The sequence below is a fragment of the Podarcis tiliguerta genome (genome assembly GCF_965153285.1).
Source record: "Podarcis tiliguerta genome assembly, chromosome: Z".
Taxonomy (NCBI): Eukaryota; Metazoa; Chordata; class Lepidosauria; order Squamata; family Lacertidae; genus Podarcis; species Podarcis tiliguerta.
Window position 1 is genome coordinate 7391927 of NC_139553.1, and position 13545 is coordinate 7405471.

Consider the following 13545-nt stretch of genomic DNA (forward strand, 5'->3'; position numbering starts at 1 on the left):
GCACCAGAATCATGGGGCCCCACTACAAATTACTCCCCTGAAGACCTCAGTGATCAGGGAGAGATAGAAGGGATCAAGTGGTCCTTTAGCTACCCTGGACAGAAGTTGTTAAGGGCCTTGCCAAACGATACCAGAACATTGAACCTGGCCCAGTAGCACATGGGTAGGCAGTGGAAGATTTTGAGTTATGCACTGGTAATAGGCTGTCCACAACAATTTAGCTGCAGCATTCTGCATCGGCTGGAGGTTCTGGACTGGGCCCAAGGGAAGTCCCACACTGAATACATTGTAGTAATCGGGACTTGAGGTTGCCTAGCTCAATATTGCCTACACCAGGAACAGAAAACCTCCATCCCTGGGAAATGCAGTCAAACAACATTTGGAGGGTCACTGCCTCACCATCCCTGGTCAACAATGACCAGCAGTTGCTCTCCAGGTTTTGTATTCACAATAGACCCATTGAAATCAATGGATGTAAGTTAGTAATGCCCATTAATTTCATCAGATCTGTTCAGAGTATGATGAATATTGGATGTAATCCATAATGTCCTGCTTGTGCACTTTGTGGAGTCATCGAGGCAAATAGGATGCCACACTAGCATTCAGGAAAACTGGAACCTTGGTCTGATCTAGCTGGCCTCTTCTTTGTAGAATCATAAAAAATCTGAAGGGACACTGGGGGTTATCTAGTCCAAGCCACTGCTCAATGCATGATGTTGCAGCATCCTTGATACATTCCCATCCTTGATAAATGGACCAAATGCCTCCAGAAGAAGAGCTCAGCATCTCCAGTGGCAAGCTAGTCCTCTGTTGAACAGCTCTTACCCACAGAAAGCCTCTCCAATTTTTCAGCCAAAATCTGCTTTCCACTCATTCCATGCTAGGCTATACCCTAAGGCAACAGGTGTATGGTAGCCCTTCAGATATTTGGAGACTGCTGTTGCAGGGATGGGGAACCTGTGGCTCCTCCAGCCTCAACCAGCATGGTCCATAGTGAGGGATAACAAGAGCTGTAGTCCAGCAACATCAGAAGTACCACAGGGTTCCTCATCCCTGCACTGCCATGCTTCCCATAAGTTGTTTCTTCTCTTCTCCAGGTTAAACAGACTACAAAGTCACTGCAGCATCCACACAGAAGTGCCTGTGCACATAGTTACATAGTTTAACTGTGAGCAGCCATCACCAAGGACCACAGAGAACCGCCCTGTTATGTGAGTGCAAGGGAGCATCATATGTTACCAAGAGGTCTGGCACCTTAAAGTCTGTCTTGCCCTTTCAAGAAGGATTAATTAGCTGTGTTGTTTTGAGACTCAGGCCAATGGGGGAAGGTGGGAGACGGAAGAGGAAGCTTTTGAAGAACCCTTGCCTTTCTCCTGCCTTTTTCACTGACATCAACCATTTGGCTTCTAAGCTGGCAGAAACCTTATAAATACCTATGCTGTATCCATCTGGACACTGCAGTTTCAGGCCCCCGCTCAGCTGGCTGGGAAGGGAGCAGCGTCCTTGCATCCCTCTGCAGAGGTGAAATGAGCCGCTCCAGGTGCCGTCTTTCCGGCAGTGAATCACGTTGTTCCCACGACCCTGGTAAGAGAAAGCAGGAAGAACAGCTTAGGAAAAGGGTGAAGGTGTTCCAGGCATCACTATCATTCATTGGAAGCTGGTCCATTGGGGAAATGGGGCACTGCCCCTACACCTGCAACCTCAGTCTGTCCTCAGCCAACCCCACCTGCCTGCCTTCTTACTCATATCCAATCAGGTAGTGGCTCCACCTGTCATTGGCTGTGACTCCACCTCTGGTTTGGACACCCTGCTTTTTACCCTGCCAGTCCCAATGGGCACCAGCCACCACCGGTTGCATTATTATCCATCACTTTTTCTGCATGTGTACAAAAAATCACCATCTTCATAAAAGTGTGCATGAAAATGATTATTTTCATGAAAAAGGTATCTTAAAATTCAATATATTAGAGGAAATGGCTTGTAACAAAATGTGCACATCAGCCAAAGCTGCATGTGTTTGCTCTAAGCAAAACCTGCAAAAAATTGAAAATGAAAATGCAGGTGAGTTTTAATGACAATCTGCCCTGCCCCCAAGAAAAAAATTCTTTCAGAGAGTGGAGAACTGAACTGAAGATTGGGATGTGTCAACTGAAATTGGCAAATTTGTCCCAGCCTTCCTAAAGAAATTTCAGCTGCATTGAAGTCACCAAGGAATTCTCTCCCATTCAAACATAGAAACCACACACACACACTCACACACATCCCTAGCTCCAGTATCAGCCTATTACGGAGCCAATTTATTAGGAGGAGAATACTATATAAAACACTAAAACAATAATTTATCCTCGCCAGAAGGGTCACATTAATTGAAGCCATTATCATTTTCAAGGGTCAGTACTCTCACAAGGTCCACCAAAGTCTGCAGAGCAGTAACACACACCTATTTCTGCTAGAAACGAGGACTATTAAGGCCCCTAATGGTTTAATCCTCATTGCAAGCCAAGGAAAAACTGGACTCCAGCGAGACTGAAATGCTGGTTTCAGTGCCAAGGTACATATCATATAATGTTAACTACTGCATGATATAAATGCTTTTGCGGGGGGTGGGGGTGGGGGTGGAATTGCCTCACAGCCAAGCTGATGTTTCTCTTGCATTAAAAACATGCTTTAAAAAGAAAAAATGTACACATATCCATGGACTACTCCCCACCCCGCTACATCATGTCTGAATTAAGAGCTGAACCTCACTTAAGTTTTATATGTCAGTATGGAATAACTTCTGTTTATGTGATGAGAGCTCAGACTTTTAGCCAACCCACCTTACAGCAGAGATTGGCACTCCCCCCACATGTTGCCCTAACCCCCCCTCCACCCTCCCAAATATAGCAAGGAATAGGATGTGTAATTGCTATAACGTGAGAGCTGGTGTGGCACAGTGGTTACGCAGCCTTTCTCAACCTGTGGGTCCCCAGATGTTGTTGAACTACAACTCCCATCACCCCTAGCTAGCAAGGCCAGAGCTCAGGGATGATGGGAGTTGTAGTCCAACAACATCTGGGGACCCACAGGTTGAGAATCACAGGGTTAAAGTGTCAGAGACCAGAGTTTAAATCCTCTCTCAGGCATGAAGCCCACAGGGTTAGCTTAGGCAGTCGCTCTCTCTTACTCTACCCTACTTCACAGGGTTGTAGTGAGCGTAAAATGGGAGAGGGTGGGAGGGAGAAGAATGTACACAACCTTGAGTTCCTTGAAAGAAAGGTGGGGTACAAATATGATAATGAATAAAACACCATGAATGGCGCGTGAGGATTCCATCCTCCCACCCCCCACAAACAAGCTACTAAGGACCCATAGTCTGACACTTGTGCAAATAATGTATTTTGCTCTCCCATCTTTATAGATTTCCCAGTTGTTGGAAACCACAGGAGGGGAGACAGCTCTTGTGAGAACAGGATACCAGACTATGTGGGCCACTGGCCTGATCCAGCAGGACTCTTCTTATATTCCCAGTGGGGCGATTTCCCATTCCCTCAAAGGCTTGAAGCAGTTTTCAACACAACCCTGAACTGTGAAACACAAGCCCCATTACATCACTGCACGTTTTCTGCACCAAACATAAGAGGCTGGTGGAACCAGACTCTCTTGGTGGCTGTAAGGCTGCCAAACAGCTCACGGGCACATTGACTGCCAAGTTAGCCAAAACACACCAAGGGTGAGGGGTGGGGAGAAACAGGGCCTGCTAGATCTAAACACAGAAGAGTCAAAGTCTGAAGGGATGCTGATTGGTACGTGGAGGTTTTAAACAGAACAGATGCCGGACTTCTGTGTGGAAGGTTTGGGAAGAGAATATGCCAGTTGTTTGCATCTCTCACACAGCACAGCATGGCACACGCAGACCTCTTCTACTATGTACAGTTCTGGTCAGTCCTTCTCAAAAAGGATGCTGTAGACCTTGAAAAAGGGACACGGGTGGCGCTGTGGGTTAAACCACAGAGCCTAGGGCTTGCTGACCAGAAGGTCGGCAGTTCGAATCCCCGCGACGGGGTGAGTTCCCGTTGCTCGGTCCTCGGTTGCTCCTGCCAACCTAGCAGTTCAAAAGCACATCAAACTGCAAGTAGATAAATAGATACCGCTCCACCGGGAAGGTAAATAGCGTTTCCATGCACTGCCCTGGTTCGCCAGAAGTGGCTTAGTCATGCTGGCCACATGACCCAGAAGCTGTACGCCGGCTCCCTCGGCCAATAAAGTGAGATAAGCGCCGCAACCCCAGAGTCGGCCATGACTGGACCTAATGGTCAGGGGTCCCTTTACCTTTAGACCTGGAAAAGGCACAAGGATGTACCCTACTAAGTTCTACTCAGATCAAACCCATTGAAATCAATGGACCTAAGTTAGTTGTGCCCATGCAAACCCACATTCATACTATAAATTTAAAGCACTATGATACCATTTTGAACAGTCCTGACTTCCACCAAAGAATTATGGGAGCTGCAATGTGCTAAGGGTACTGAGAATTGTTAAGAGAGCTGCAATTTCCTGAGTTGTCTGTGAAGAGGAACTGATTGCTAAACCACTCTGGGAACTACTTATCTGTGGGGGGAAATAGGTGTCTCTTAACAACTCTTAGCATCCTTGGCAAATTACAGCTCCCAGAAATCTTTGGGAAAAGTCATGACTGTTCAAAGTGGTATCAGTGCTTTAAATGTATGGTGTGAATGTGGACTGAGTCCATTTAGCTCAGTATTGTCTACACTGACAGGCAGCAGTCCTCCAGGCTTTCAGACAGGGAGTCTTTTCCAGACCTACCTGGAGATGCCAGAGATTGAACGTGGGACCTTCTGCACAGAAAGTAGATGCTCAGGCACTGTGATACAGGCCTTCTACTTTAATGAGGATTAACATTGGCTACAACGCCATGCAGATGATGACAGCAGTCACGAAACTAAAAGACGCCTGCTTCTTGGGAGAAAAGCAATGACAAACCTAGACAGCATCTTAAAAAGTAGAGACATCACCTTGCCAACAAAGGTCTGTATAGTAAAAGCTATGGTTTTCCCAGTAGTGATGTATGGAAGTGAAAGCTGGACCATAAAGAAGGCCGATCGCCAAAGAATTGATGCTTTTGAATTATAGTGCTGGAGGAGACTCTTGAGAGTCCCATGGACTGCAAGAAGATCATACCTATCCATTCTGAAGGAAATCAGCCCTGAGTGCTCACTGGAAGGACAGATCCTGAAGCTGAAGCTCCACCTCATGAGAAGAGAAGACTCCCTGGAAAAGACCCTGATGTTGGGAAAGATGGAGGGCACAAGGAGAAGGGGACAACAGAGGACGAGATGGTAGGACAGTGTTCTCGAAGCTACCAGCATGAGTTTGACCAAACTGCGGGAGGCAGTGGAAGACAGGAGTGCCTGGCGTGCTCTGGTCCATGGGGTCACGAAGAGTCGGACACAACTAAACGACTAAACAACAACAACAACCCATGGGAGCAGGAGAAGGGGGCAACAGAAACAATGGGTTTGTAGAAGGTTTGGGGAGGTCTCTCTACATTTATGTGATGATGATGATGATGATGATGATGATGACCAAGTAGAGCTTCCTTGTTTGGGGGCAGTGCAACACTGCAAATGTTAAGTAGGGCTCCTGCTTGTGGGATTCCAAGAAGTGTCTGATTGGTCACTGTGTGAAATGGGATGATGGACTTAAGGCATTGGGTTCCAGTCTCATTGGACTGTTTGTTGTATTTTTTCATTCACTGCTTTAATTTATTGACAGTTTGTTTCATTTTTACTTTAAATGTTAATGAAGTTCATATTTATTATTTATTTATTGCACTTACGGCCCACCTTATTCTCCAAGCAGCTCAAGGTGGCATACATGGTTCTCTCCCCCCCCCCTCATTTAAGGCCCCCCAACAGTATGTGGCCCTCCATGCCCTTCTGTCTGGCCCTTGGAACTTTCCCCGGCCCCCTCTAATCTCCCTGGGCCATACCCCTCCCTGGTCTTGCTTCACGTCATCCTTGAGTATTTTCGCCTGGCTGGAATATATCCCTGATTTGGGATAATGCTATTCACTTGTTCACATTGAAGGGCAGAGAGAGATGCACCTGGAAACTGGTGTACTGTATCAGGTTGCCATATTTCAAACAGTGGAAATCCAACTTTTTTTTTTTTTTTTTTTTGCCCAAAGTTGCTGAATAGCAAATCACAGCCCTTGGTGTGGAAACAGTTCTACACCCCTGGACTACATAGATCTTTGATTGAATCAAGCAGAGCTTTCCTCATAAGATCAGGAGACAAGGGTGCCAACTTGAATAAAATATTGGGGGACCAGCTATGCCCTGCCCCACATAATCAAACACGCAATGCACATCAACTTTGGGGGGCCAGCCCCCTCAAATATTTTATTGTGGGGGGCCAGAGCCCCCATGGCCCCTAAGAGTTGGTTCCTATGTTGGGAGATAAGTTTAATCATACCAAACTGGCTCTTCAGGTACTTGAGCTTTTGTTTCTAAAATGGCACTTTTCATGCAATGAAATAAGTCATTGGGTGGGGGAACCCCAAGATATGAAGTTGCAGAAAAAAGCTTTATGGAAAAAACCCTAAGAGGTGTCATGTGTTTGTTTGTGCGTAATACCAGAAAAAGTAGAACAAGGATTAGGTATGCTCAGTGGGGATGGGGGGCGGGGATCCTGGAAAATGAGGGGGTCGGTGTGCAATAGAGCATTCTGAAAAAGAGCAGGGCACTGCTGGCTGGCAACTTGTAGAAGGCTTTTTCAGTGCTGACACAGCACTTATGGGAAACTCTCCATAGAGGTTCACGTCGAGCCTTCATTATGGTCTTTTCAGTACCAGGTGAGATACTAATAGGCCACCTATTACAGGCTGCAAGATGAAACATAATCAGACACTGGAAAGATATTTCTGGTGCAACAGTAGATGATTGGTAGAAGACTAGAAAACAGCCCTTCTTGAGTCACAAACAAATATGTTACAGTTATCACGTGGGCAGATCACCTGTGGTTGACTTCATTACATACACTAGTTTCCGGAAAATGAACAATATCCCCCACCAGCCCTTAGCTCGATTTGGTTGATCTGAACCAATGTTTCAACCTCTACCCCATGTATTAGCATTCTATTTTATCTCACCTGCAACACGGAAGAAAAGTAAATATTATTTAAACCAGCTTTTTCACAACTGTTAAGAGCCTCTGACACTTACCTACAATAATTGAGAACTAAACCAAAATATTGAGAGTATTTGGCTGTATGATATTGCTTATTAACAGCTGATTTCATCTTTCTTTCCTTTGTTTGATCTTCTTTATGAACTAAGAGTATATATGCTGGCTAATGAGAATGAATCATAAGTCTGATACAGCACTGCAATGTGACAAACCCAATATGTAGCTTTTGCCATGCATGAATGATATAAGACTGTTATGGTCTATTCAGCTGTATTATCTGATGTAACTTTTGTAAAATCAAATAAAAATCTGTACAAACAGTACCAGGTAAGGTAGAACATACTCATAGGTGACTAGTAGCCATGGGTAGTGATCATATGGGCAGCTCTGTCAATGGAGGTTCAGGTAGCTTCCATGCAGGGCTGTCTTAAGCATATGTGGTGCTGGGGTGCAAAGATCCGCCTGGACCCCCCCCCCCCCAGGTTGCCCAGTCCCAGGCGTGCAGGCCACCTCAGCGTCTCGCTGGCTCGGTCGTCCCCAAACTCGTGGCACAGAGCCGCCAGCAGCAGAAGAGCCCGCTGCGGCACTCCAACAGGTGGGCTCTTCCCCGCACCCAATTCTTGGGCCCCGGACTCTTGGCCTGGCACCCCTGAGAGCCCGGCGCCCGGGTGCCCCGCATCCCTTGTGCCTATGGGTAAGACGGCCCTGCTTCCATGACTAGAAATGCTTTTACCAACTGCAGATATGACCATTCTTGGACCAGGAAAACCTGGTCTCAGCAGTTCATGTGTTGGTTACTCCAAGACTGGATTACTGCAAAGCAGTCTAGGTGGGGCTTTCCTCATGCTTGATCTCGAAGCTGTGGTGATTGCAGAATGCTGCAGCATGATTGCTGATAGACGTGAGGCTTTGTTAGCACATATGACCTCTGTGCACAGATCTGAACTGGTTGCTGATTTGCTATTGAGCCAAGTTCAATATGTTACTATTAGCATATAAAGCTCTTGGGACCAGTTCGCCTATGAGATTGTCTCACCCCACATGTGCCCACTTGACTACTTCTATCAGCAGAACTGGAGCTACTACAAGTGTCACATAAAACCCGTTCTGCATTTGTAAGAACTCAGACGCTGAGTGTGGCAGCACCTGCACTTGGGAACTCCCTGCCTATTGAGGTCAAGCAGGCACATTCACTGTACACTTTCTGGCACCTGCTAAAAACATCCTGTTTAGACAAGCCCACCAAGATGCTTAGAAAGCTGAGGTGAGTTGTAATTTTTCAGTATTTTAACTTCTGTATGTTTTAAAGTACGGTTGTGGGTGTTTCTTGATTTTACTGTTTTATCTTTTTCTCTAAACTGCTTTGAGGGTTTTCTTTTTAAAAAACAATCAAGCAGTGTATACATTTTATGAAATAAAAGGAATGGATGGGTGAATAGAATGGGGCAATGTAACACGTCCAGTGAGACCTTTTTGGGCATCGTTACAGAGGAAGGCTTTTCAGAAACCTGCAACGGCTTAGATCAGGTTGGAAGGGACTCACAGCTTGGGTGCCATCCTCTTCACACTTGATCCTGCACTCGCTGTTGAACTGGAAGCCATTGGTGCAGTGGTAGAGCCCGTAGAACTTGGAGGGTGGAGGTTCGCAGGTGACAGGTGTACAAGCTCCTTCTAGCCAAGTTCCATCTTGGCCACACTGGATCTTAAAGGCCCTCCTACAGTACATTGGGGGGGGGGGGAGAAGGTAAACAGGAGAAGCGGTTGATTTATTTAACACACAGCCTGAGTTCCGTAACATTTTCCCAAGCTGCCACCACGACAGACATTTGTGTCCCTGACACTTTAGGACCATGGTGGTGGATTTATGCTGTGTGGTCTCCTAATGAAAACAATGACTATTTCCAAAGGTCCAGCTGCTGAAGTTGCCCCCCCCCCCCCGAAAATCTTCACCCAGACCTTAAGGTCAGTGGCTATTTTTGATGTGGGTTTCTTTTTCTCCACTCGCCATCCCCACTGAGTCATAAAACGTAGAATACCAGTAAACCTCTTTTTCCCACCAAGGTTCAAAGGGGACTCCCCAGGTTGCATATCAAAGAGGGTATTTCCAAAAGGAGGTTCCCAGCACAGAGCTGGTTTGTGAATGCAATGGCTTATAGAGGCAGAATGAGAGGGGTGAGCTTTAATGGCTGGCATCTTCAATAAAGGAGCAGGTAACAAGAGGCTCCTGAGATAAACCATTAAATTGCATTCTCATGCAAAATTCCATGGAAGTCATCCTTGATGCTTTGCCCTTTTATGTGTGCGCAGGGGAGGGTAACGGCTTGAGGACTGTGCTATGGAATTAGAGGAAACTCTTTGCTCACTTGATCCCTGTTGTGCTCTCTTGCAACAGCTTATGCCTAGAACTCCGTCCCAGAACAGCTATGTGGCACTCCCTTTCTCCATTCCTTCATAGGCTTCATTCTCATAAGCAACTAATAGAGGAGCCAATTTGTTTCTGGCCTGTTCAAGACATCTGAAGAGTCCTGCTAGATCAGGCCAGAGGTTTATCTAGTCCAGCATCCTGTTCTCACAAGCGGTCAACCATATGCCTACAGGAAGCCCACAAACTGGACATGAACGCAATAGCATTCTCCAGATTCATGTGCCCCAGGCATTGGTATTCGGAGGTGATTTTATGCCAGTAATGATTTTGTAGAATCATAGAGCTGGAAGACACAATGAGGGTCATCTGGTCCAACCCCTCAATATGGGGCTCAAACTCAAAGTCCTTCCTTCCTTCCTTCTTTGCCAGATTTCCCACTTCAGACTTTAGTGGGGAGCATACACGGAATGTCCTCCATTGCCATGGAGCCCATTTTGTAAAACCCTCTGCTTCATGCAGAAAAAGTCAGGTCACTTCTACACTATACATTTAAAGCTTCTGCCACCTTGAACAGTTATGGCTCCCTGCCCCCTTCCCAAATAATCATGGGAACTGTAGTCTGCTAAGGGTACTGAGACTTATTAGGAAACCACTTACAGAGCTACAATTCCCAGCACCGTTTACAAACATTTTACCATGTGAGATAAGACTCAGCTGAGAGGTAGTGGCTAGGGATATATGGAACCCTTTGTCTCGTTTTTCCAATTCTAAATTCAGTTTGCCACATTTCTACAGCTATTTGCATTATATAAAACCAAAACCTTCATGGAAAATCTGTCAGCACAATGCAAATTTCTTCTCTTACACACTTTTTTGTATTTTTCTTTTACTACTCTACAGATTTTTGCAAGGAATTCTCCCCTGCAGTCCAGTTCATATGTTATTTTCACTAGTACAGTCATGTTTATGTACACTTTCCCCTAAAATATGCATTTTTGTAAATACTGTTTGACTGGAGAACTACATCACAAAATTAAGAGAACTGCAGAGTTTGAAGGATGGCTGTTCTCGTATTCTCCCCGGAAGTGCAAATTAGGTTTGCCTTTACATGCAAGCAGAATTAAATTTCTTCCCCATTCCTGGTCAAGAAACTTCATGGCCGATTAGAGATTTGAACCTGGGACTCCCAAGTCCTAGTCCAGCACTCTAACCAGTACACCAGACTGATTGTAAATAATCAGTAATGAAAAGAGGCACAGCAACCTTTTGCGGTACCCACTTACTTCCTTGCCTTCCGAGAGGATCCTGGGACATGGTAACCTGGCTTGCATTTATACTTGCAAAAGGAACCAACTTTGTGTTTCTCTTCACGACAGCGAGCAGTTTGGAGGTCGGCACTGGGGACTAAAGGAGGAGCTGGGCACATCAGTTCACAGAGCGCCTCAGGAAAGGACCAGAGCCCATCTTCCAAGCATGTCAAGTTGCTGTTGTTCCCTGGACAGAGACAGAAGTGAGAGTGAGTTGTGATGTGAAGAGTAATGCATGCCAAAGAATTTGGTGAGCTGAAGGCTGTGTTAACTAGGGGTGGTCTGACCCAGCATAAGGCAGACTCCTGTGTCCCTATGCTCTTTAGGTAAAGGACCATAGCTCAGTAGCAAAGTATTTGATCCCAGGTTCAGTCTCCGACAACTCCAGGTAAGACTGTGAGAAACTCCCTATATGAAACCCTGGAGAGCCATTGCTAGTCAGTGGAGATGATATTAACCTAGATGGACTAATGTTTTGGCTCAGAATAAAGCAGCTTCTTATTTTTAAAGAGTGTATAATTAAAGCAACATACATCTTCAAAACATAACCAAGCATCACATAAAACAGGGGAAGCGAGCTGGGTGTCTTCCCAATGTTCAGCATGGCTAACGGTCAGAGATGTGGAAAGTTGTAGTCCAACAATATCTGGAGGGCCACAGGGTCCCCAAACTTATATAAAAAAGAAAATGAGTTCTGTATTTTGGAGTGTACTACTGAAGTGATTAGACATGACTAGCTTAGGTTCATTAACTATAGTGAGTCTACTCTGGGTAAAACTTAGTTGGCTACAACCCGATAAAATTCAGAAATGGGGTAAAACAATGTGCATGTCAAGCTAGGCCAAAGCATGTTCCCCAATATACTAGCTTTCTTTGTGCAGGGATGATGGTGAGCATTTCATCATGCGACACCCCCCTCCCCCCTGCATACAATCTACAGTGGTAGAGCTCAGGCATAAGAAGCACACAGCATGGAAGGAGAAATGACTGCACAAGCCTATAGAATGTTTATATATACAAATCAGGTCACAGGTCTATCTATTGTCTATACTGACTGGTAGCAGCTCTCCAGGTGTTCAGGTAGGGATGTCTTTAGTCATGCCTTGAGATGTTGGGGAATGAACCCGGGACCCCCTCACAGAGCTATAATTCTATGTGTGGTTTAACTGTCAATCCTTCTTTCCAGAGGACTCTGAGAATTGTAGTTCTTTGAAGAGACACTGGATCGCCAAACAACCCTCAGCATTCCTGACAATCTAGTTCCTATGATTCTTTGAGGGAACCATGGCTGTTTAAAGTGGCATGATACTGCTTTAAATGCATAGTGCAGATGGGAGCCTGTTGCACGGGAGTCTGTTGTGCTGGATTTGTGAACAAGGTAAGTAAACCACAGTTTAGAATCTTGGACTTTGTGGGGTCCCTCAATACTTTTTTGTTTCTTTTAACAAATCTGAAGTTTTACATAATCTGTTAAAATAACTGAATAAGTAAAAGAAACAGGGAAACTCTAAGAAAGACAATATTGTTCTGATATGAAAAAATAAACTTAATGGCTACACAATTATTCGTTAATCTGTGTAGAAATAACTATAATATAGTTTACATATAAGCTAAGTAAGAAATCATGAGGCATTTTCATTTAAAGGAACTACTTTAAAAACCTCCAGAGACACAGAGTCCACCTTGGAAGGTGTAACTCCTTCATTTGAGCTTCTTAAACAGAGACTGAATGGTCAACTTCAAGGGCTTCAGACGCAAAGCTTTTCCCCCCTTCAAAATCTCAAAATAGAGAACGGTTTTTCAGACATTTCAGCGATTTTCAACCAGACACATGGGCTTATTGCAAATAGGTGGGAAGGTTAATGCTATATTGCCTCTTAGACCTGACCCAGTTTAGGGGTTCCACATGTCTTAATCTAGTGGCAGGAGTCAATGAAGAAAAAGACAAGAATGAAGGAAAAGAAAGAAGCAGTGATGCTCAGATGCTCTTCTGATGCCTGGAAAAGGGGGGGGGGAGCAAGAGGGCTTCTGTATCTTTTCCCCTCCCAACAACCATGAGCCGTTGAGGTATTTTTGTACAGTTCTGAAAAGCTCCCTTCCTGGTCCAGCGGCTTTGTTTTTCTCCTGTCTGACTCACACAGCATGTCCGCAGTCCAGCGCAGATGATCTCATACTTGCTACGGCAGGGTGATGAACTGTGACATTAAAAAACAGTGGTTTGTGTGACATCAGTGGTCAAATTAAGGAGTGAGTCATCCCAGCTTCCCGACTGAAGGAGCTTGCTGGCTGAGCCCTATTAGTCATCGTTTTGTGATTTGGCGCCCAGAACTTCTTTTTCTCCTTCCCACCCCCCATTTCACTTTTGACAGCTACCGGTCCAAGTGTTGCCGTAATGCTCAAGTTGCAAGCAGGGTGGGTTTCAGGCTACTTCAGAATGCCGAAAGCAGCCTCTTCTTCGCCAGGCCAAGAGCCTGTGCTTAGACCAGGATCTGTTCTCAGAAGCCAACAGACATTTCTCAGCTTTCCAGCCACAGTCCAGAAAACTTGCACCTCAAACATCTGAGTTCAAATTTATTCCATGAATATGCAGGCTTGACCAATGTTGCTCTTTCCAGGCTTTGCTTGTGGACAATGCTTTCTCACATTCCATGCTGAGCTAAGCTGTTGGGTGGTTCCTCGCGT

General features: G+C 45.4%; 1 protein-coding gene across 1 annotated transcript in view; it reads right to left on the reverse strand.

Annotated features, from left to right (window-relative positions):
* The window catches only part of PAPPA (pappalysin 1), a 239549-nt gene that overhangs the window by 44518 nt on the left and 181486 nt on the right, over positions 1-13545 (reverse strand). Inside the window, exons 16-18 of the mRNA XM_083422840.1 lie at positions 10840-11050; positions 8735-8906; positions 1434-1581 (exon numbers count right to left, since the gene is read on the reverse strand). Coding sequence (XP_083278966.1) covers positions 1434-1581; positions 8735-8906; positions 10840-11050 — 531 coding nt within the window. The remainder of the gene's footprint in view (positions 1-1433; positions 1582-8734; positions 8907-10839; positions 11051-13545) is intronic.